This window comes from Notothenia rossii (assembly GCF_949606895.1).
Source record: "Notothenia rossii genome assembly, chromosome: 6".
Lineage (NCBI taxonomy): Eukaryota > Metazoa > Chordata > Actinopteri > Perciformes > Nototheniidae > Notothenia > Notothenia rossii.
In genome coordinates this window covers 19,360,631-19,382,122 of record NC_136909.1, presented here as the reverse complement: position 1 = coordinate 19,382,122, position 21,492 = coordinate 19,360,631, and the positions used below count along the sequence as shown (strand labels likewise).

Below are 21,492 nucleotides of genomic sequence, written 5' to 3'. Positions count from 1 at the left end.
TGTATACTGGGTATGTGTTTTTGATGAATCCCTCTCTAGCACGAGTGTGTTTGCTCTTGTTTTGCTGGAATGCAGGGTTGTTTGTGATTGCTAGAGGCCAAAAGAGCTGGGGAGATTACTTCAAATAGGAACATATTTTCCATGATTATCAAATACAGGAAACCCCTGTTAGGCAGGAAGATACAACTCGTGTTTACACAGTGGGAAGGTCACCAATTACATGAATTATACAGGGTAACCATTTCAAATTACAGATGCCCTGATATAATGTGACTGATGACGCACACACACACGCTAACTATATTCCAGGAACAAGACTCAACACAGTTTGGATCTGTGTGTGTTTTGTTGGAACGTTCGTGTTTACCTTGTGAGGCCTTGCAGTCACAGCACTCCCGGGGTATTGGTTTGTTGTCATGGTGGGTCTCATTTCCACAGCAGGACAAGCAGCGGCCATCTTCAGACAGGATCTGGAGTGCGGGACACACTGTGCAGCTCCACGCGCCGGGACCACGGCAGTCCAGGCAGGATGGGTCACATGCCTGGCAGTTTGGCTCATTGCTCGTGGGATCAGACCCCGCCTAGAGCAACATATGAAATCTGAGTCATTTTCATTTAATCTCTTACTAATGCTTCATGACTTACAGTACAAAGCAGCCTTGTGTAAACTGCAGCTATCACTTTATTCTCAGGCTATTGTGATGGTTAGCTGAATAATAAATAACAAACATTATATGATATAACAGTCACGCTGCTGTCACCTGTGGAGCAACGTAGAAGCCTAAAAGACACTGGGATGCACAGATGCCTCCCATAAACGTGTAGCCTTCATAGCAGGACTGACAGGCAAGAGCACCCTCATCTGGAAGGAGAGGGACACAGAGAGAGAGAGTTAGAAAGTTAGAGAGGGATCACACAACAGGAAATACTGTCTAATGTTCTCACATGGTTGAACGGGAATTTTCAGATTAAAAAAGCATATAAAAAGGAGCAGCTGACATCAGTATAGCTTCAGGGGAAAATGTGATAGATAAGACATTTATTCTGATAACACATATTATACCAAAGAAATTGTTCCGGTGTGTCCTGGCTGTTAGGGGTTTAGGAAACTTCTTCACAACAATTAATGCTCAATTATCACACACAAGAACACAGTGGCTGTACTGCATCACTGAAATTATCCTCACTCCAAACATTTGAGACTCAAATGAATAGCTGCAATTAACCAGCAGATTGTTAGTAACAAGTTACTGGGATACAACATTCAAAGTTGAATAGACTTTCCTGATCTATAATGTGCAGGGATCTGCATCTTTGGTGTTCAGGGGGACAGAGATAGAATTTAAAAAATAAACATAATTGTTTTATCTTTTGGCACGTACTGTAGGAATCACCACATCCCCCAACTTTTCTCTATGCAGAACCTGGTGTAAATTCAAAATTGGAGAAAATCTTTCCATTGGGGGGTATCCTGAGAAAGTAAAATCCATTTGGGGTCCAACAGAACAATAGTTTATAAATGAAAGACTCAATCTATTGATTCCTCGAATATATTTTCTCCTTTTCTTTCCCAAATACCCTCCTGCATTTCATTGATTTAGTTTGTTACTATTATTGGTCGTCTGTGAATTGTCCTGTGTTTTGGCAGTGGGAACTGGATGGTGGAAATAATTAAGGTGGAATAATGTAAATAAATATTATGTGTACAGTGTAACATTGTGTTCTCCGTGTTTCTGAGGATAAAAAAAGATACCGAAAGAGAAAAAAAACACATGGCAGAAACAGGCCAAGACAGGCTTCCTTTACCGCTGCAGGTCTTGCAGGTGGGGTGACACTTGTGACAGGTTTTAGACCGGCGGTGTTGGTAGTAGTTTAAAGGGCAGCTCTTCAGGCACTGCCCGAACTGCCTCAGGTAGACGTAGCCTTCCCGACAGTCCAGACAGTTTCTGTTTCCACGACCCCAACACTGGGTACACGAGGGGTCACATCGCTCACAAGCCATGGTGGTGGTGTTGCCAAAGTGACTGAAAAGGAGAGAAGGAATCTGTTGATGATGTTATTTAAAGGAACATTTTAAAAGGACTCTGTATTTCAGTTTGTTCTTCTAACCTCTCTGAGCATGTTTCCACGCAGTTGCTGCCCTGCTTGAAGAATCCAGATTTACAGTCGTTGCACTGCAAACTGTGACGGCCCACACAGGACTTGCAGCTGAAGTGGCAGCGCTCACACACACGTTCGTCCCTATCCTCTGCATAGTAACCCACAGGACAGTCCTGCACACACGTGTTGTCTGATGGACACAAAGTTAACATTTTAAGAAGGAGAAGATCCCCTTTGCTGGACAACAAGCATAACATTTATCATTGAAACTACTTACTCAGGAGGAAGTGTGTCTCGCTGCAGCTGAGGCAGTGGTTATTGTCCGGCCCTGAACAGCGGTGACACAGTTTGTGACACTTTTGGCACTCCTTTTTATGGTCCAGGTATGAGGTCAGAGGGCACTGCATGAACCCCACACAGTGTCCGCTGGCATCTTTCATCATGTTGGTTTTGCAGCTGAGGCAGGATGAAGGCTCATGGCCTGAGCAGGTCAGACATGACCTGTCACAATCTGGGGAGAAGGAGAGCTATATATCTTTAATTGAATAGAGTAGTATTTTCATCTATTTAGCATTATTAAAAACATTTCCAACGTCCCTACCTCTGCATTCATTGGTAGTGGCATCATAGTAAGTGTTGTCTGGACAATTAACCCGACACTCTCCGTTGTGGCGCACGGCTTTCGGGTTGATGCACACATCACAGTCATCAAAATCCGGTCCGTCACAAGAGGCACAATCGGCATGGCAACGTATACACTCCTGTGACACCTCGCTGGCAAAGAAGCCATTGGGACAATCATCCTCACACTTATCCTTATGCAGGAAGTAGTACTTGGCACATTCTGGGAGAGAGAGAGAAAGAGAAATAAGAAGTGGAAGAAGCCGTGTTGTTGGTATTGATGTAAAACAATGATAGAAAAATATGGTCCGGTGACAAAAAAATTATTAATATTTCAAACTGGACATTATGACCTATAATGAGTCGACATGAATGAACCACCTCAGGGAAGGCCTCATGCTCTAATAAACAATCTCATCACATGTAAATATATTTAACAATCCGGACTCGGATATGTATATATATCATTTTTGAATTTTGAATTACATTTTATCTTTAATTGTAATGATCTTTTGTGAATACTGTACGTTCGCTCTCACTCTGTGGCTGTTAAAGCTCCTGAATCTCCCCACGGGGATTAATGAAGGTACATTTTATTTTATCTTATTCAAAGATGCTATTATTAAAACTACTCGGATCCTGACTGATGTTGGTTTTGTCTGTTTTATCTTTCCTATAATAATCTTTTCTCTTCTCTCCTGTATTCCACTACCTTCTTGTCATGTGATTTTCTCTATGTCCTGTACTCTTCACCTTTCACATCTAAGCTTCATGGCTGAAATATGTGCAGTCCAGCGAGCAGAGAAGGAGCTCTCTGCATTTTCTCTTCATCTTCCCTCTCCTCCTAGTCTCCTATGTCACCTTTCAAAACAGCACCCCTCTTTAATTCTCTTCTCCACATCTTCCTTTTCTCCCCCTTCAAATTCTCCCCTCATCTTACTTACTGTTACACAGGCCATCTTGATTGCACTCTGTACACTGAGCTGGACAGCGATAGCATTCTGTCTCGGTGGCGTAATATCCCTCGAGACAGTGAGACCTGCATGAGTGCTCCAGCAGCAAGAAGTGTTCCTCACAGCTCAGACAGTGAGAGGAGTTCCCCCTGCAGGACGCACACTCTGTGGCACACGGCCAGCACACAGCATCTTGAGGAAACCCTCTAAACAGAAACAGGAAAGAATATTGTAACATTGATGTATTTGGATTGTGTGTAAGCCCAGAAATGTGAGAACAGGGCATGCACCTCTGACAACTCAACACACACGCTTCGTCCTGGAGGAAAAGCCCCCTGCGGCAGCGCTGGCAGTGCTTGTCGTCCTGGCACGAGAAACAGCCTGTCACACAGTCTTCACACTGGCTGGACGCCTTGTTGGAAAACGTGCCAGCTGGACAGCGGGACACGCAGGTCTGATTAGGAGTCAAAAAACTACCTGAGGACAGAAGGAAAAATCACACAAGTGGTACAAGAAAAGACTGTCTGTGGTCAAAAGCATACAACAAAAAACATAACTCTACACTATTCACATCACTGTGTTATACTGTACGTTTCAAGCAATCATATTGTTTTCAGCACACATGTGATTATTAATATTCAAAACAAACTGTACATATTTTAATACAAACATTTTAGGTATTTTTTGTTGTTATATACTTCATTAAAATCTGACATTTAGGGTAGTATCCTTTTAATGCTTATTGACAGCGAAAGAAAATCGCAAAGTTCTGTGTGAAAACATAGAAGACAAGCCGAGTAAACATTTTATATTTTCAGAGGCTCAGTCTTGTTGCATACTGACAGAAAGATTGTACCTGAGTAGCAGCTGTTGCAGTCCTTCTTCCCCTCAGCAGAGCACGTCTTACAGGAGGAGTGGCACACCTCACATTCGCCCTGACCTGATGGTTAACAGCAAACAGAAACCAGGACATATGTAGACATGATTGACATGGAATAGAGAAAGTAATGAGAGGGGAGGACCCCACCATGGGATGAAAGCTAGAATAAATGAGGTATTATTGGCTACCCTAATGACACATGCTTCAGTAGTTGACATTAGTACTTTTCTTTTAAGTCTGGTCTGGTTACAGTTTACAAATACATGTAAAGACAAGTAGCTAATGTTTAGTAGCATGCTGAGATAAATACAAATGTTCCGTACTGTTTCTGAACTGTTTCTCTGGACAGGAAGCCAGCTGTCGGCTCTCTAAACACTCCCCGTTCATCAGGGTGAGTTCCTCCTCGCAGGAGTCACAGTCGTCATACTGTGGCCCTCCGCAGGTACGACAGGCGCGGTGACAAGGCTCACATTCCCGGCTCTCCTCATCCACATAGAAACCTTCCTTACAGTGATCCACACACTTGTCGTCTGAGGAACACGGATTAAAATCCGATGCAAATCACAGTTTACCAAGAAATATCTCCAGCTGATATTCACAGCATAAACCGAAATTGTAAATAGTTGAGACATTTTACCAGAGACGTAGAATCCCTCTTCACACCAGTAGCACAGAGACGGGTCACAGATCACACACTGTTTGTCTTCACACGGAGCACACACCATGCTGTCCTTCTCACTGTAGGTCCGATCTGGACAGGACTGATGACAGTCTGAGCCTAACCTGATAGACAGACAGACAGACAGACAGACAGACAGACAGACAGACAGACAGACAGACAGACAGACAGACAGACAGACAGACAGACAGACAGACAGACAGAAGATATTAGCCAATTAATATGAGAACATATGAATATGTGAGTGCAAAGAAACTCTCAATCTAGGAGACTTACTGGTAGTAACCATCTTCACATTTAAGGCACACAGTCTCCCGTGCCTCGTCTTTTGAAACCTCTGTGGTGAAGAGCAGAAATGAAATGAATGATTAACAACAGATCAAGCATTGTGTGATTTCTGGACTTAAAGGCAGGTCAAAAGAGAGCCTAAAGTATCAGCCGTATATCAGTTGTTGTAGCTTCTGCTCAAATCAGATATAAAAAGTTGTCTTTCACACTGTTTGCACTTACAAAACGTTCTCTCCATAATTAATCTCATCTACCTGCAGCGAAGGCAGCATGGCTGTTTCTGTTTAAAAAAAACTGTTTCCTTAAACACCAGCAGGAGGCACTCTGACAACACACAATACATGTGTTGAGATTCTTTAGAGTTGAGTGACACTCCTGGATCAATGATCCTTGTGAATGTGATCAATGATGAACTAGCAAATAAATATAACATGGAAGTGGTCAAACTTAAGTAAAAGTCAAAGAGTTTTAGTTTACATCAATAATGACTGGTAGTTTCTCTCATATACGAAAAAGTCAGAAGGCAGATGCTCTGTTGTACTGTGTGTGTTTGGGTTGTGTCTGTGTGTGGGTGTGGGTGTATGCAACTCAAATAAAGTGAGTGAAGTGTTATGTAAAACAGTTGCATATTTGCTGTTGGTGTTGTCGTTTTCTGTGATTGTAGAGTTGAAAACCTATGCAAGGGATATAAATAAGTAATCCAGGTGTTTTTGAGGGGCTGTTTTGGTACACACCAAGGGAGGAAGTTCATTTTCCTTCAGAATAATGAATTCCTGCTGTCAATCAAAATCATCCAGCTGCTAACTGAGGAAGCGCCACCTTGTCATCCAATAGTCCAAAGATGTCAAAACATCTCCAAGGACTTTGGGTGCGAGAAGGGGGGCAAGAGGAAGAGAAAGATAGGATCAGACAGGAGCCGAGATAGAGAAAGACAGAGAGAGAGAGAGAGAGAGAGAGAGAGAGAGGTGGAAATAACTACTAAAAAAAGCCCCTTCTCCAGACTTTCCCTAGGGACATTCATGCTCTCCAGAAAAGCCTCTCCAGAAAAGCCTCCATCGACCCCCACACCCCATTCCTCTCTCTGTCTTCTTCCAGCACCTATAACTTAACACTGCACTGGTTTGCACTTCAATGCAGTCGACAAGCCACTACCTGCGAAAGCAATTACTCATACAGAGAGAGATTGGGACAAAGGAAAGGTGGGAGGGACAGTGGAGCCGGAAATCATGCCTCCAGGCTGTGTCTATGTGAAGCGAGAAAATAGCTCCTGCATAAATATTAACTGTGAAAGCCAGGGGAGGGGGGGATTTCAGCAGAATTTAAACTGGCATACACATCCTGGAGTATGCACTTGTGGAATGTGCAAGCTCTCACACACACATTTAGTCAACATGCACTCACAAGCTACATCTGGGGCTTTCACATAATATGATGTACATGAATATGCATACAATCACACATTTAGGTGATTTGCACCCAGTGTCAGAAATATGAAGTGCTACACAGTCAGGAGTGGGAATGGATGAACGCCATATAACTATCACAAATCATTGCTTCTTTGTGAGAACGTGTGTTTATCAGGAAGTGTTTGATGAGTTGATTGCTGATGAGGATAACAGAAGCATTGTGAGAATGTAGTGAAGCAAAACATTCAGGAGAAAGGCAGATTTTGTCAAACACTGATATGAGCCGCACCGCTGAGAGCTGGAGGTGGGATGAGCTTCAGCATGCCGACGGCCTCTGAGCAGAAAGAGTACAGAACCAGAACGAAGACTATCTTTTTAAACTGAGGATTAATATGACTAATACAGATACAAAGACATATAGTCAACAAATCACGCTGCATTTCACAGGATGCGTATCATCTTGTCTTGAACACTACCTCATCAATAAAAAAAAAGCATATTGAGCTGTTGTAAGTTAAAGTGGACCTATCATGCTATATTTGAATAATATTGTGTAGGACCATACCTATACAAGGCCTATTTATACTTTTTATTTTTCAAAATACCAAACAGATCATGCATTTTAGCCATTCCTCATTTCGCTCAATTTAACACTGTCTTTGCATGGGCTGATTCTGTGAGAACAGCACCATCTACAGGCCTGGCATATGTACTACAGCGTCTCCAGCGCTTTCCAACGGCAATGTCCGTGGCTGTCTCCTCCTGATTGGTGGAGTTGGCCCAATAGCCGTAGCGCCACTTTTGTGACGTCATAGAAGTGTTCAAATCTGGATCAGTCTGTATCAGATCCGTTGCAGCCCCTTTTTAAGAGAGTTGGGTATGGAGGGAAAGAGAGAGGGTTGTGTTTTCTGACACTTGGTGAGTTCCCTGGAACACCGGGGACACATATTCATGTATGAAAGACGTACAAAAGTGCATTTTGCATGATAGGTCACCTTTAAGGAATAAAAGAAGTAAGGGCAAAGAAACCCAGAGAAGAGGATTGGTAAAGTTCAGAGAAAAGATGAACTCTGAAGAGCACACAAACCTGCAGCGGAAGATATGGAGCCATGTGACAGGAGGGCATCGATAATGATGGTCTTTATTTCAGATAAAAACTATTCTGTTGTATTTAGCAGCCTGGGGTTTACGGTTGGGGTATTAGGCAAGTGCATGAGTGCAGTTCTCTAAGTTACTCAATGCCAAGTCAAGCCAATTTATTTGATGTAGCCAATATCAAAATTGCAAGGTGCTTTACAATCTGATAAGCTCATGACACCCTCTTTATGAATCTGTTCATTTGAAGGAAAGCTCCCCTCTAATGTTTAAGGAGGATGGGTAATAACTGATGATGATTTAAAAAGAAACCCTGAAGATATTTGAGGGGATGAAGGGCTGAGGAGGGGGCTGCTGGTAAAGAAAACTACAAACTCAAAACAGCCCATTCACAAACGTGTCAACCTAACCTCATATGTATTTCGCCCAAGAAATAATCAAAAGCCAAATCTCTTGTGCAAATGTTTGGCCTCAGAGAACGTATAGAGTTTTTAGTTTTATTGGTTTTGGTGCCTTATTGAAACCAAAATGTGTTGCATTTCTCTAAAACCATGCCTAAAAAGATGATGATACCATTTAGTGGTAAACTTTATATAAATACAAAATGCTGTATGTCTTTATTTTAACCATATGTAAACCAAAATGTAATTAAAGAACTACACTTTAATCCTAACCGCAAACTAGACCCACAAAATGTGGGTGGCACCCAAAACTGCCTTTATTCCAAACATGTCTTTACAGTCATTTTGCAGGCTTTCATGCTTAGAAATGCAGAGTGAGGACGTACTGTATTATAAGCATGCACTCATAAGCTTCCAGACACTACATGTTTGTTTCATTTGTTTCATCATGTTTTCCTCTTCACTTTAGCCCGCAGCATCACGTCACAGGGCCAACCATCGCAAATCTCTAACCTGCTGACTGACTTGTTCAGCTTGGAGAATTGTGATCACTAAGAGAGGGTGGGTGGCAGGGAGGCTGCGGTGGGGGTGAGAGTGAAGGCAGATATTCCACCCAGAATTCATAATGACATAATAACCCGTCTCCACCTCAGACTAGTTCAGCGCAACAACAACTTTCTATGGTATGTCGGTAAGAGTTTCTGGGAAAAGGAAGTGCTCTGGTCTTCATGTGGCTTGTTCTGACAGGGTGAGGTGAGAGAGCATACGGAATTCAATTTATGGTGATTTAATACTGATTGACTTACTTACTTACGTTTTCACATTTCACACTTTCAAGAAAAAACAACGCATCTTAATCACAGCACCATTTTAGATGCCTTTCAGCATCCTGTTTAGCTGTATATTGATTTTGATATGTATTTAACATTGTGGAAGGAAACAGCAGTGAAAGGACAAATAATTAACGGCAACATCTACCTCTGATTTAAATATTCTGGTAGTGTTCCTCCTGCAAAAAGTGCACTGCACCTGTAAGAGATGGTCTTTCGTTTGTCTAAATGACTTCCTTAATAAATTAGGCTTATGAGATTAAACAAAATGCTCATTAATTGCAAAACAAATTGTATTTTAATAACCAAGCTCAGTTGTTAGGACTTATTTAAGTCCAATAAGGATGATTTATCTGCATTGAAAAAAAGGGAGCAAAGAGAGAGGTGCAACAACGATCAGTGGCAGCATCATTATTAAATGCAGTCAGCCCACCTGACAACTACACTGTGAAAAAGATTTAGTACTGTAAACAATCTTCCCTTATCTCTAACTGTATCTCACTCCTAAGGATTAAGATACAAAGTATTTAAATGGGGAAAACACACAACATCTGGCAGTCACTATGTCTGCCAGATGTTGTGGTGTGGCATACAGTATAGCTGCTGCTGAAGCTATAGTGTATTTGGTTTAGTCCCACACCTGATTGATGATGAAGGGAAAAAAGTTACAAAGAGAGAAAGAGGGGAGTGAGAAAGAGGGGAGGTCTACTTACTGCGTTCACACTGCTTGCAGCCCACGTCACAGGGGACACAGTCTTCTGCGTCTGCATCTGCAACCTGACCTGAAGGAAGCACAGAAGAAAATAATGATGATTAAATAGCATAAGATAAGATGAGATAGAACTTAATTGATCCCAATTCGTCCCAATCCCAGCATATGTCCATTTGTGAAAAGTACGTGAGTTCATGTGAATTGCTCAATACAGGAAAACACAGTTACCTTTCTCATCATCTTTAGTCATTAATTGTTATCTTGCTACCATTTTACGGTGCTTGACTTAATTCAGAATAACTTTCCCATCTATTTACCTTTGAGCTTATTTTTGTAATGTTTATTTGTTATAATAATATCACATATATCGATGTGGTGTCATGGCTCTGCATAAGAGAAGAGAACAAGGAGAGAAAAGCAAAACTGCCAAATGAATAGCTGTAGTTATATATTACGCATACTGAGTTAAAGCTGCCTGTGAAGCCTGTTGAGACCTGCCTGCTACATATGAGGAGAATTCAGTCTCTTCCTGACAATCATACATTTTATATCCTCACACACAAGCTTTCATCATTAACCTTCAACTTCCTCTCACATTAAATGCTGTGAAGCTGGAGCTCTCTTCACCTCTCCTCTTTATCGGAAATATCTCAAAACAAAACGAAACATCTTGTTTAAAGCGTTTCTTGGCTGGCCTTCATATTTGATCTCATACGATGAGATAAGTGTGTTTGACTTTCACAATCTGCCCGTGGATAGTAAACCAACTCAGTAAAGGGTCTTTTGTTGAACAAATAACTGTATTTGTCAAATCTTGAATTTTCTTTTGTTTTGTATTTAGCTCAAAAATTCGACATCACGTAATAAATGAAGATTGCTTAACTTGATCCTTATAATGTTACAAACTATCTGTTATCCTGAGGAGCGTAAAATCCCCCCTAAAAAAAGCAAGGAAAACCCTACATATTACCATGTCTCAAATTCAAAGAAGTCCAAAGAGCCCTGGGTGTTGGCATGTTTTCTTTCGGCATATTTTGTATTTGAATTTGAATACTTAAATTCTTAAAATGAGGTCACTGTGCTGCATGTTTGTTCCCTGGGATTATCTTTGGCCCAGCTCATGGTGCTGAATAGTGGCAGAAGCTAAAATCATGCTCAAAATCTTTATTTAGTCAACATTGCTGAACTTGGGTTCCCACTCGCAGTAGGAGTCGCAAAATATTTACAGGGGTCGCGAAGCTTGTTCTTAAGAGGTGTAACTTTTTTACAGTCGGCCTTTATTTATGTATTCATTCCTCTCTCACTTCACTTCCTACTCTTAAAGGTCTCCTATTATACTATTTTTAGGCATATATTATAGGTCTCATATATATATATTAAAAAAATACAGATCACCCATAGCCATGCCCTCTATTTCAGCCCTGTTAGAGAAATGCTGATTCTTGGTCTGTAGAAAGAGAATTCTACCCGGATTCTCAGCTAAATGCTGCTGTGTTTAAACGCCACATCAAGCATTATTTCTGAAACAGTATGGAGCTCAAACTCTTTCTCTCTTGCGGGTTTACCAAAAGGTGAGTACATTTTTAAACAGGTGAGTACATTTTTAAACATACTCTCTCGAGTACAGCGTTAGCGATGCTTGCTAATGTAAACACAGACCATGTTACTTCCAAAACAGTCGGGCATTGTTTCTGATACAGCAACGTTTCTGATAGTGCCGTGGGTGTAAAGCCAGCCCACATTTTTTGTAATGTCGTCATGACCGCAGCAAATCTGGATCAGCTCCATTGTACCGCCGTTTTTAGAGATGTGGGTAAGAAGGAAAAGAGAGATGGTTGTATTTTCTGACACTTTGAGAGTCTCCTTACACCCCGGGGACACATATTTATGTATGTAAGACAACTAAAAGTGCATTTTGAATAATAGGTGACCTTTAAGGGAGAAGGTTGGATACCACTGACGTGACTGGCATTCTTTTTCATACTTAATGTGTAATACAACATTACTTAAATACTCTGCTGTACATAGTTGAGTTAGTCAAAGAGAGTAAACAAAGTGTGTGGCCCTCTCACCTGCGCTGCACTCCAAGGGGACGCACTTGCTGTCTCTGAGCTGGTGTCCTGGGCCGCAGTGGAGGCAGTGATCTGCGGATAAACAGATGATGCACTCTGCGGGACAAGCCTCACACCGTCTCCATCGTGAGTGGAAGAACCCCTCTGGACAGACATCCCGACACTGGTTGTGGAAGAGGTACCTGGCCACATTAAACTTATCTAGAGGGAGCAAAAATAGAAGAGGAAATCAACAACAAATGAGACAGGTATGAGACATACTCAGACAGCCATGCACTCTAACACATACAATTACAGTAACACCCCACTAATACACATGTTGTCTGTTATTCACTGTATAAGCTTTGATTGGCAATGTTACAGCAGCCACATTTTACTGCAGGTAAACCTTTTTAAAAAAAAGACATTATATAAACATGAGCTTTTTTGAAAAAATACATATTCACAGTGAGGCAATGTGAAAAAAACTCAGTAGAAATTAAGTATGGAAGCAAAAAAAAAAGGCCATACATAATTATGATTTTATAAGCGACCACTATTCATTATGTTAGAAATGCTATACCACTTAATCGATAAAACTGGTGTTTTTAGTTTAAAACCACGTACTGTATCTGGATAAAAGTGGCTTGAATTCCCCTCGTTGACATTTCTAAAACGTCCCCTTAAGTCTTAGATTTAAAAGAAATCGAATTATTTTTCTTTAGGTTTATACATCCCGAATCCAGGGTTTTCATATTGCTCGTGTGAACTTTTCTCTCTTGAATATGTTCTTTTTCCTTCTTCTGTGTTTTATTTTTAGAGTAGATTAAATTAATATAGACATTATTGCTTATCCTTAGTGCACGTTTTATGTATGAATATGAATTATAATCGTATTAATCTGATTCTGTGACTCAACTTGAATTTTGGAAGAGATAAATAAACAACAGTGTGAGCGACTTAAATATTAATTTCAGAATGTCAAACACATTCTGTCTCAATGTGTGAACGCTGAAAAGCTTTTGTTATTGCACATATTAAAAGGACTTACTGGTAATTTAAATTAGTACAACCCCAACTACATTAAGAACACTCAATACATTTTGACTGATACTTTAATGTCAATATCAACTGTTTAGCAGTGGTTTATCTCACGATAACAGTATTCATTTGCTTCATAGAAATGAAACTAAAATGTCTGTACGTTATCTCTTTTCTTGTTCTCACTTCTTCCCTTGTTCTCTGTAACGCAGTCATTTCATTCTTCCCCTCCTCTAGAGACAGAGGAATGTAAGACTCCCAGTACTATCAAAGGTCAGTATCAAATGTGTGTGTGTGTGTGTGTGTGTGTGTGTGTGTGTGTGTGTGTGTGTGTGTGTGTGTGTGTGTGTGTGTGTGCATGCATGCGTGCGTGTGTGTATGCATGTGTGTGTGCATGTGTGTGTGAACGTGTGTGTGTGTGTGTGTGTGTGTGTGTGTGTGTGTGTGTGTATGTGTGTGTGTGTGTGTGTGTGTGTGTGTGTGTGTGTGTGTGTGTGTGTGTGTGTGTGTGTGTGTGTGTGTGTGAACGTGTGTGTGCACGTGTGTGTGTGTGTATGTGTATGTGTATGTGTATGTGTGTGTGTGTGTGTGTGTGTGTGTGTGTGTGTGTGTGTGTGTGTGTGTGTGTGTGTGTGTGTAAGTGTGTGTGTGTGCGTGTAAGTGTGTGTGTGTGTGTGTGTGTGTGTGTGTGTGTGTGTGTGTGTGTGTGTGTGTGTGTGTGTGTGTGGTTGTTTTCTTTGAGAAATGACACGGGGAGAGACAGATGGAGGGTTTCTTCATGTTATTATTGTTATGTCTCATTGAGCCTCAGACAGACCTGCAATTAAATGGAACCACATTTGCAAACACAGTCTGACAAACTTGCAGCCTAATTAAGAGTGTGTGTGCACACGTGAGGGGGAGAGAGAGAGAAATCTGGTGTTAATCTCCTCCTTGGCGGTGTGTAGGTGAGTGTGTGCGTAACAGAATCTCCCCAATGTAAATACATTCACTCTGACAGCCATAACACTGTCTGTGACTCTGTGATAAACACCGTTTTTACAACCTGCTGAAAGTTGATATTTCGACAGCTGTGAGCCTTTAATCATCCGGGTTTTATAATAACGTTTTTTTTCCCACTGAGGAACAACTTTTTTTGGTATTTTCATCCTCAGCAGGATTACAAATCTTAGCAGAAGGCGAGAGGATGTATTAATTGACGTGAAATCTAAACACAGCTTGTCTTTTAACCAAGCTTCACCCTGAGAGATGTGCAGTGACCTCGGTATGAGGATACAAAGAACAAATGAATGATTTCCCTTTTCAGCACATCTATCAGCAGGCCTCGGCTGAATTACAGCTTTAATTAGATTCATTTACCTTCAGAGGATAGATTGGTGGAGTCTGGCATAAATGAGCCGAGGCTTGATCCATGTGATGTCACGAAAAAGCACGATTCACTGACACTGCAGCTCCAACTAGATGGATGCAGCTCCAGCTAGATGGATGCAGCTACAGCTAGATGGATGCGTTTTGAACACTGTGCACCTTCTGATAAAAGCAACCTGAGAGATGAAGCTGGTAAAGCTGTATATTAACTACCGTCAAATAGTTACTGTGAACAATGAGTTGATAGTTATCATTATATTAACACATTATTAATTGATAACTTATTACTGAAAATGCTATAATTTCGATGTATAATTTAATAGTTTGTGTAAATTATATATTGTATTATAGCTGATAAGAGACGATATCCATTACATTTTGATTTATCTATCTAAATAATGTTTATAGATGCTTTACAATGTATTTATTAATAATTGAACAAGATGTTATAATAATCATTTGCAACTTTACAATAGCCATGCAAATAATGTCAAGGTTTACAAAGCAATTATCAACCATTAAGTCTGATTTACGTAATGTGTATATAGATGTTTTACGAATAATATGGTTATCATTACAAATATCTTATATCGTATCTTTTTAAATCCGCACTAACTGATCCTGTGTAAGGAAAATCGTCACAGTGTTTTGGTTGACTGAGCCTTTCATCATTTAAAAATAGTGTTTTTAATTCTGGACCAGGTAAGGTACCTGTGTCGCAGCTGGTGCAGTGTTCAGGACCCTGGTCAGAGCACTCTTTGCAGGTGTGGTGACAGAGGTGACACTGCCTCTCCATGGCATAACGCCCCAGCTGGCAGCGGATCACACAGCTGCCATCATCGAAGAACCTAAAGGAGGGAAGGAGGTTAACAATGAACATGAAAAATCTGCCTCAGCCACTGAAATGAGTCAAATAAAACACATCATTTAGGTGCAACCGTTTTAAATGAGAAGCAGCACTAAATAGTAGGTACGTCTTAACGCAGTTATCAGTCCATTAAATGGCCATTATCAATTGGTTTTGTTTTAATCTGCTACTAGGTGAAGCAGGCCTATTCTAACCCATATCTAGGAACTGATAACCACTAATATCAGCTGATATTCAACTTAAAAATCTCCCGGTGGAAAATCAGTACGTAACACTGTGCCGGTGGGGTTTCTCTAATAGCCTACGTTGTACTGAAAAGATAAATAAGACTTCTTCTCTTTAATATGTGTTTGTATGTCAGAGGTTGTCACCGTGTTGCAGGGCAGCTGGAGCAGTCCTCTCTCTCCGGACCCGTGCACTGCAGGCAGGTCACAGAACAGAAGTGGCACGATCCATGTGTGCTCATGTACTGTCCTACAGACGGAGAGCAACTGTGAACAAATTCTGCCTCAAGTTCTTGTACAACAATTATAGAACCATCTTTTCAAGAGAGACCTATCCACACAGTTTTCTTATAGAAATTGTCATTATTTGTTTACCAGCTGTGTTATGTGTTCGCTTCCACACTTCTTTCTTTTTACTGGAGCGACTCGAGATGCTGTGATGTGCAGCAATTATAAGCAACAGTCAGTTGTTATTGTTTTGGTTTCATTGAAGGTCTAGCTCATTATCCTCTGGATTCTGACAGGTATATATTTCCTTTTGTTGTATTCTTCTTCTTGTCCTGTTCTCATACTGTGTGCAAATACACTTCACAGGTTCAAAAACATCTCTGAGAATGAAATGATTAAAGATCATTTAAAAATGTCCGTGAAGCAGTAAGCATTCTTTCTAACAGTGCAATGTTTTTACAGTAAACAGAGATATGATGTAGATCTGATCCTTGTGAGCGAAGCTAAAGATTCCCAAAACAATTCAAGACTTTTTAAACAAATGTAAATTATGAGGGATTTTCAGAATGCAGTTACACAAACATGTTTCTATATATATATATACATAGTGGCTTTAAGTTTGTTATTCTGCTGCCTTAAAGCAGAAAGCTCCTGCATGGGTTCAACCCTGTGTGGGCATCAGATGTTTTCTTAATTCTGAAGAGATGAGGTTCAGGTGAACATACATTTAAACCATCCCTGTGGAGATATGCAAAGATAATCTATTATATCATAGAGATTAAAAATGTATAATTTGCTTTTGTTTTATTCAAGAATGATATGGGCCTGTAGCCCACTGACCACAGCCTCCACTGTAGAGGATGTAGAAAACGTTTGTAGGTTTGGAGAAGTCTGAACGTTTTTGTTGCATAACGGAGCTACTGTAGGAGGGCCAGAAAACACCTGGCGTAGCAATTGTTGAGTCACTGACATTTATCAAAAACACTATCACTCTATAGATATGTCATCGTCATTGTGCAGTACGCAGCAGTAAAAGCATACTTATCGGACACATACATTATAAATAAACCCTCTCTACCAAATCATCTTTTTTCCCAGCCTCATGAATACACAAAGATCGATCACAACCCCCCATGTAACACATAGGCTGATATTCTGTCGAAACAGTATGGAAAGTTGGTAAGCTATTGTGTCTAAAGTTGCTTAAGAATTGAGCAAAAAGTTACAAACAAAAAGGCAACCTTGAGTTTACACCTGGCAACACTGAAAAGAGCCAAAACAAAAGAGAAGTAAACATTGTCCCAAATCCCATCTTTGTATTAGACAAAGGTGACACAGGCATAAGGAAAGAGCTGTGTATATGTATGTATATGTGTATGTATGTGTGTGTGTGTGTATGTATGTATGTGTGTGTGTGTGTATGTGTGTGTGTGTGTGTGTGTGTGTGTGTGTGTGTGTGTGTGTGTGTGTGTGTGTGTGTGTGTGTGTGAGCATCCTTCACGGCAGCAGCGAGGTTGTCTGTGCTCTCTGGCTTTCTGTGAAAAGCTCAATTGTTCCTTTTAAAACAAAAGAGCTTCTTTGTGTACAAACACAACAGGCGGTGGCTTCCCATTCAGTAGAGCTCTGCAGAAACCATTCAAACGGCCCCCGAATAAACACCGTCACTCTCCCTCACACATACACATTTTCTCCCTGTCTTTCTGTTTGTCTCCCCCTCACGCACTCACGCACACAAACACCCAGGGGAGCCAAATTCTCTAGGGACGGAAAGCTGCACAACTCTACTCGGCAAAAGCAGACACGTTGGACTCCCACCGCCAAACAGAAAAAGAATGGTAGGGAAGAAAGAGAGCCTGTCACTCAGGGGAGTAAAACTTTCCCTCTGTTATGGACTGGGCTGACCTTGGGAGGACATTGACAGTCTACTCTGTCAGGCGAGAACAATCTGCTGGCAGACATCACACGGACATCCACCACATCTGGCCCTGCATCCCAATTCCATGGCCCTTCCACCTTCTGATACCTCGCTGTGAGAGCATAACTACATTCACCAGGTGGTCAAGAGAATATTAACCACATCATGAATCTGACAGTATTTATTACTACAGGGAAGGGTTCTTTCTACTTGGCCCGAGTTAAGTTGGACATGATTAATCCCCCTGAGGTAATTTGTCCTCAGTATTTCACCTATGGTAACTATTCAGTAACCCAATGCCTTGGTCAAGGGGAATGTCAGGATTATTACCTAATAATTCCTTTAGGGATGGGACAAAAAAGACATACTGATGAACATGGAGCCACAGTGCAGCCTGCGCAGGAGTTACAGCAGGATGAACTAAGATTTTTCATGGCTGCCCACATGATTCAAATGCCTGGAGACTCCAAATGAGCTCTGGTGAAAACTCAAGCCATGACAAGAAGTGTACTTAGTAATTAACAAATGAGAAAAAAAGAATAAGGACGGGGAAAAAAACATGACTGAGTCTGGTAGGAATCCCAGAAAACTGTGAGGGATTATTCCAATAAATTAGAACAATAATTTAGGGTTTACCACACAAACTCTGTCATGGAAAAGGTGTACTAGATACTGGTCACAGTTGTATTTGTATATCCTATATACTGTAAGTGTATCAAGACTAGCATTGAAAAATGTATTTTGGGTTAAACTGCAATTACTCTGGGAAGATGTTATCCATTTCCTCAAACAAGGCTGGTTTTGGCCTTGGAGTTCTTTCTTCAAAATATGATTTGTACGATATTAAAAGCTGCAGTATTGAAAGAAAAGATAATGCAGAAAAACTGGAAAAGGGTTAACAAATCTGAGTGCTACATTCAAGTGTTGCACCTATAATGAAGCAGCAGCACCTGCTACTTCATTATATGTGCAACTTGTATTTCATTAATCCAGTTGAGTGCTGAAAAACGAAATGTTTCTAAAGGCATTGATCGGAATTTCAATAATGACATTACCATTCATGGTCATTTATAAAATAAAATAAAAAAGGAAGGGAGAGGTTGAATAAAAATACTTAAGGATGATTTAAACCGATTAAAACTCTGAAACATAATCAATGAAAACTAAAAACATGAACAGATTAAACATTTTAATAAAAACACTTAAGTACAAAAAAAAGATTTTCAAAACTAGGACTTTGAGTAACATTAATAATGCATTGTCACAGATATGTCACAGGTACACAATAAAAACAGCTTTTATACGAGGGGCGTGTGTGTGTGCCTCTACTACCACACAATCTAAAGTCAATTCAAGTCATCTTAAACAATGACCAGGAATAAGTTTTTGTTAACCAAACAGGGGAGTCATCAATCTTTATTACAAATCATCAAGAACCATAACCAGTTGACAGTACAACAATTCATCTAATACTGCTCAAGCTGCGGGTATGAAAACCAACAGAAATAGAATAAGAATCTTAAACATTATAATTGCGGCTCTTTATTAGAAACCAGCACCAGCAGAATAACCTTTTGAGTTTCACCAGGTAAGGTCCGGAGACAGACAGAAGGGAAACAGACGACCTCAGCACATCTACACTTTTAGCTCAATATGATTCAACATTCCAGGCACACGATGCCCGTCAGTACACTTTCGGTTAAAATGTAAATACAAAAAAAATGATTTACTCAATGTTTATTTTCAGATTTCTCGTGGGTTGACTGAAGCCAAATGTGTTTCCATATTGAACATTTCGCAAAATCCAATTTCTAAAATAATGGAGCAAAACGGTCACAGCTCTGGTTTGCACCTCAGTCTGTGTGTCAGAGACCTTACCTGCAGATGAAACATGGTAACGACAGAATCTTTTCTGTGCCGTTCATTGACCTTCTGTGTTGAAAGTGTAGAGCAATACTCGTTGATATGAATTGCCATTATATGGAATGACGAATAGTAGAAACTTCTAAAACTCTATTTTATTTGAGAACAGTAACATGTAGGGGATGCACCGATACAGATCAAATATTACTTCTGGACAAAATTCCCTTTAATGGGGGTTACATATGGCATCTGGGAAATCAAACAGACATATAAAACAATTGCAGTTCCCTGTAACAAATACGAGTTATATTTTAATTATTATATCCAGTGACAACAAAGTAATGATGGAGCTTCAAATTGTTCTGTCACAGTAATGGATGGCATCAATACTCAGTTTTGGGCAAATGTAAGAATCCAGGATCTGCATCGTGAGTGAAAAATAGGCATCTGTTCATCCCTCGTACCACAAATGCATTACAACTCACTGCAGCGTTTCCTTCCCTGCAGAAAACTCCGGAAGGAATGACTATCGACTCGTCTTGTAGTACCTCTGGAATGAATCAATGCTGTCTGGGCTTACATTAAGAATTAATGGCATTCACTAGCGCATACCAATAAAGACAAACACACACACACACACACTTTTCAGTGGGCAGTTTGATGATTTTAGATAAACGAAATGAGGTGGTGATTTTGGTTAACGTGACATTGTTGCATCGAATTTCAAGTGGTGTCCGAGTTCATCTTTATTAGAGTATGTGTGAGCTAAATATTCATGTGTGTGTGTGTGTGTGTGTGTGTGTTTGCCTTCCCACTCCTACACAGCCAAAGTCAGCCCATACAGACATTATATTCACATTACCGAGTTAGCTTCTTTTTTTTTCTTTGACATATATTTACAGGCAGAAAAACCTTTCCTACTGTATATTCACTTCCCATCTGTTTACCGTTAACACGGGAAAGATAGGAGGAAAAAAAGAGCCAAAAAAACTGCACACAGATGTATTCAGACGCTAAGTGGCTCCTGTTTTAAGCTATGCTTCCTACACTGGCAAAAAATAGAAGGTTCAATTATTTTGGCATCGATGCTTTGGTCACAAAATACCGACACTTTTATTATTTTGTTTGTTTTCACTTTTGTTTTCATTTGCTCGTTTGTTCTTGAAATAAGTCCCAGTCATTTTACACCCTGACCACGTGTGTGTGTCCCAGTACAGAAAAAGGTAGGTTTGTTGTAGTCCTGCCATCGCACCTCCGATGCAGTCCCTTTAAGAGGCACAGATTCTCTTATAAATTATGTGACTGTGAATGAGTGGGCAGGGGGGTTTGACAAGGAGGGGTGCCCCCTTTGCCCCCACGCCCCCCCTGCACTCCCTTTACGCCCAGTGAGTACGTCCCGTCAGCCCTTCTGCGAACACGTTCTGCAGCACAGCTGCTGCAGCACTTTCCTCTGGCAGAGATTGTTCTTTTTAACGAGCACACAGAAACTACCTTCCGCCCAAGATTCTTCATTTGCTTTCCCCAGACCAGGAAGAAGAGATAAGAAGGAGGTAGAGGGAAAACATGCGCACACATATACAAATGCATGTGGAAACACACACAAAAAACACACAGGGGAGAACCATTAGAAATGGTTGAATGGCAGGCAGAGCCGTATGATTGGTCAGGTGACAGGAAGAGTTTGTTCATCCAATCACAGGTGATGTTCATCGGGTGGAAAAGTATTGTTGTCCAGCGGGGTGATTGTATCCACGTCGAGAGAGAGGTAAACATGATCAAATTTGGGATTTGGGAGAACAACAGAGAAAAAGAGAGAAAAAAAACAAACGTCACAAAATTAGCAAATTGAAGATTTTTTAAATTCACAACTTGTGTAATAAAGAAATCTTAAAGTGGACCACCAGTCTTTAAATGCTTAAAGCCAATTATTTCATTTATTAGCAGCACTGAAACATACCGCTTTGGTTTG

At 40.6% G+C, this 21,492-nt stretch overlaps 1 protein-coding gene across 7 annotated transcripts in view; it reads right to left on the bottom strand.

Annotated features, from left to right (window-relative positions):
• pcsk5b (proprotein convertase subtilisin/kexin type 5b) overlaps nt 1-21,492 on the bottom strand; it is a 70,652-nt gene that overhangs the window by 1,620 nt on the left and 47,540 nt on the right. For 2 of the 7 annotated variants that reach the window (XM_079686240.1, XM_079686241.1), the window contains exons 21-36: nt 15,665-15,767; nt 15,137-15,273; nt 12,038-12,238; nt 9,967-10,035; nt 5,510-5,570; nt 5,192-5,337; nt 4,878-5,084; nt 4,531-4,614; nt 3,965-4,151; nt 3,666-3,880; nt 2,702-2,944; nt 2,378-2,611; nt 2,110-2,290; nt 1,807-2,024; nt 762-862; nt 368-581 (exon numbers count right to left, since the gene is read on the bottom strand). In XM_079686240.1, the coding sequence (XP_079542366.1) occupies nt 368-581; nt 762-862; nt 1,807-2,024; nt 2,110-2,290; nt 2,378-2,611; nt 2,702-2,944; nt 3,666-3,880; nt 3,965-4,151; nt 4,531-4,614; nt 4,878-5,084; nt 5,192-5,337; nt 5,510-5,570; nt 9,967-10,035; nt 12,038-12,238; nt 15,137-15,273; nt 15,665-15,767 (2,601 nt within the window). Of the gene's footprint in view, nt 1-367; nt 582-761; nt 863-1,806; nt 2,025-2,109; nt 2,291-2,377; nt 2,612-2,701; nt 2,945-3,665; nt 3,881-3,964; nt 4,152-4,530; nt 4,615-4,877; nt 5,085-5,191; nt 5,338-5,509; nt 5,571-9,966; nt 10,036-12,037; nt 12,239-15,136; nt 15,274-15,664; nt 15,768-18,834; nt 21,039-21,492 lie in introns of those variants that run through there. The other 5 variants (XM_079686242.1, XM_079686244.1, XM_079686243.1 and 2 more) reach the window with 3 other exon arrangements.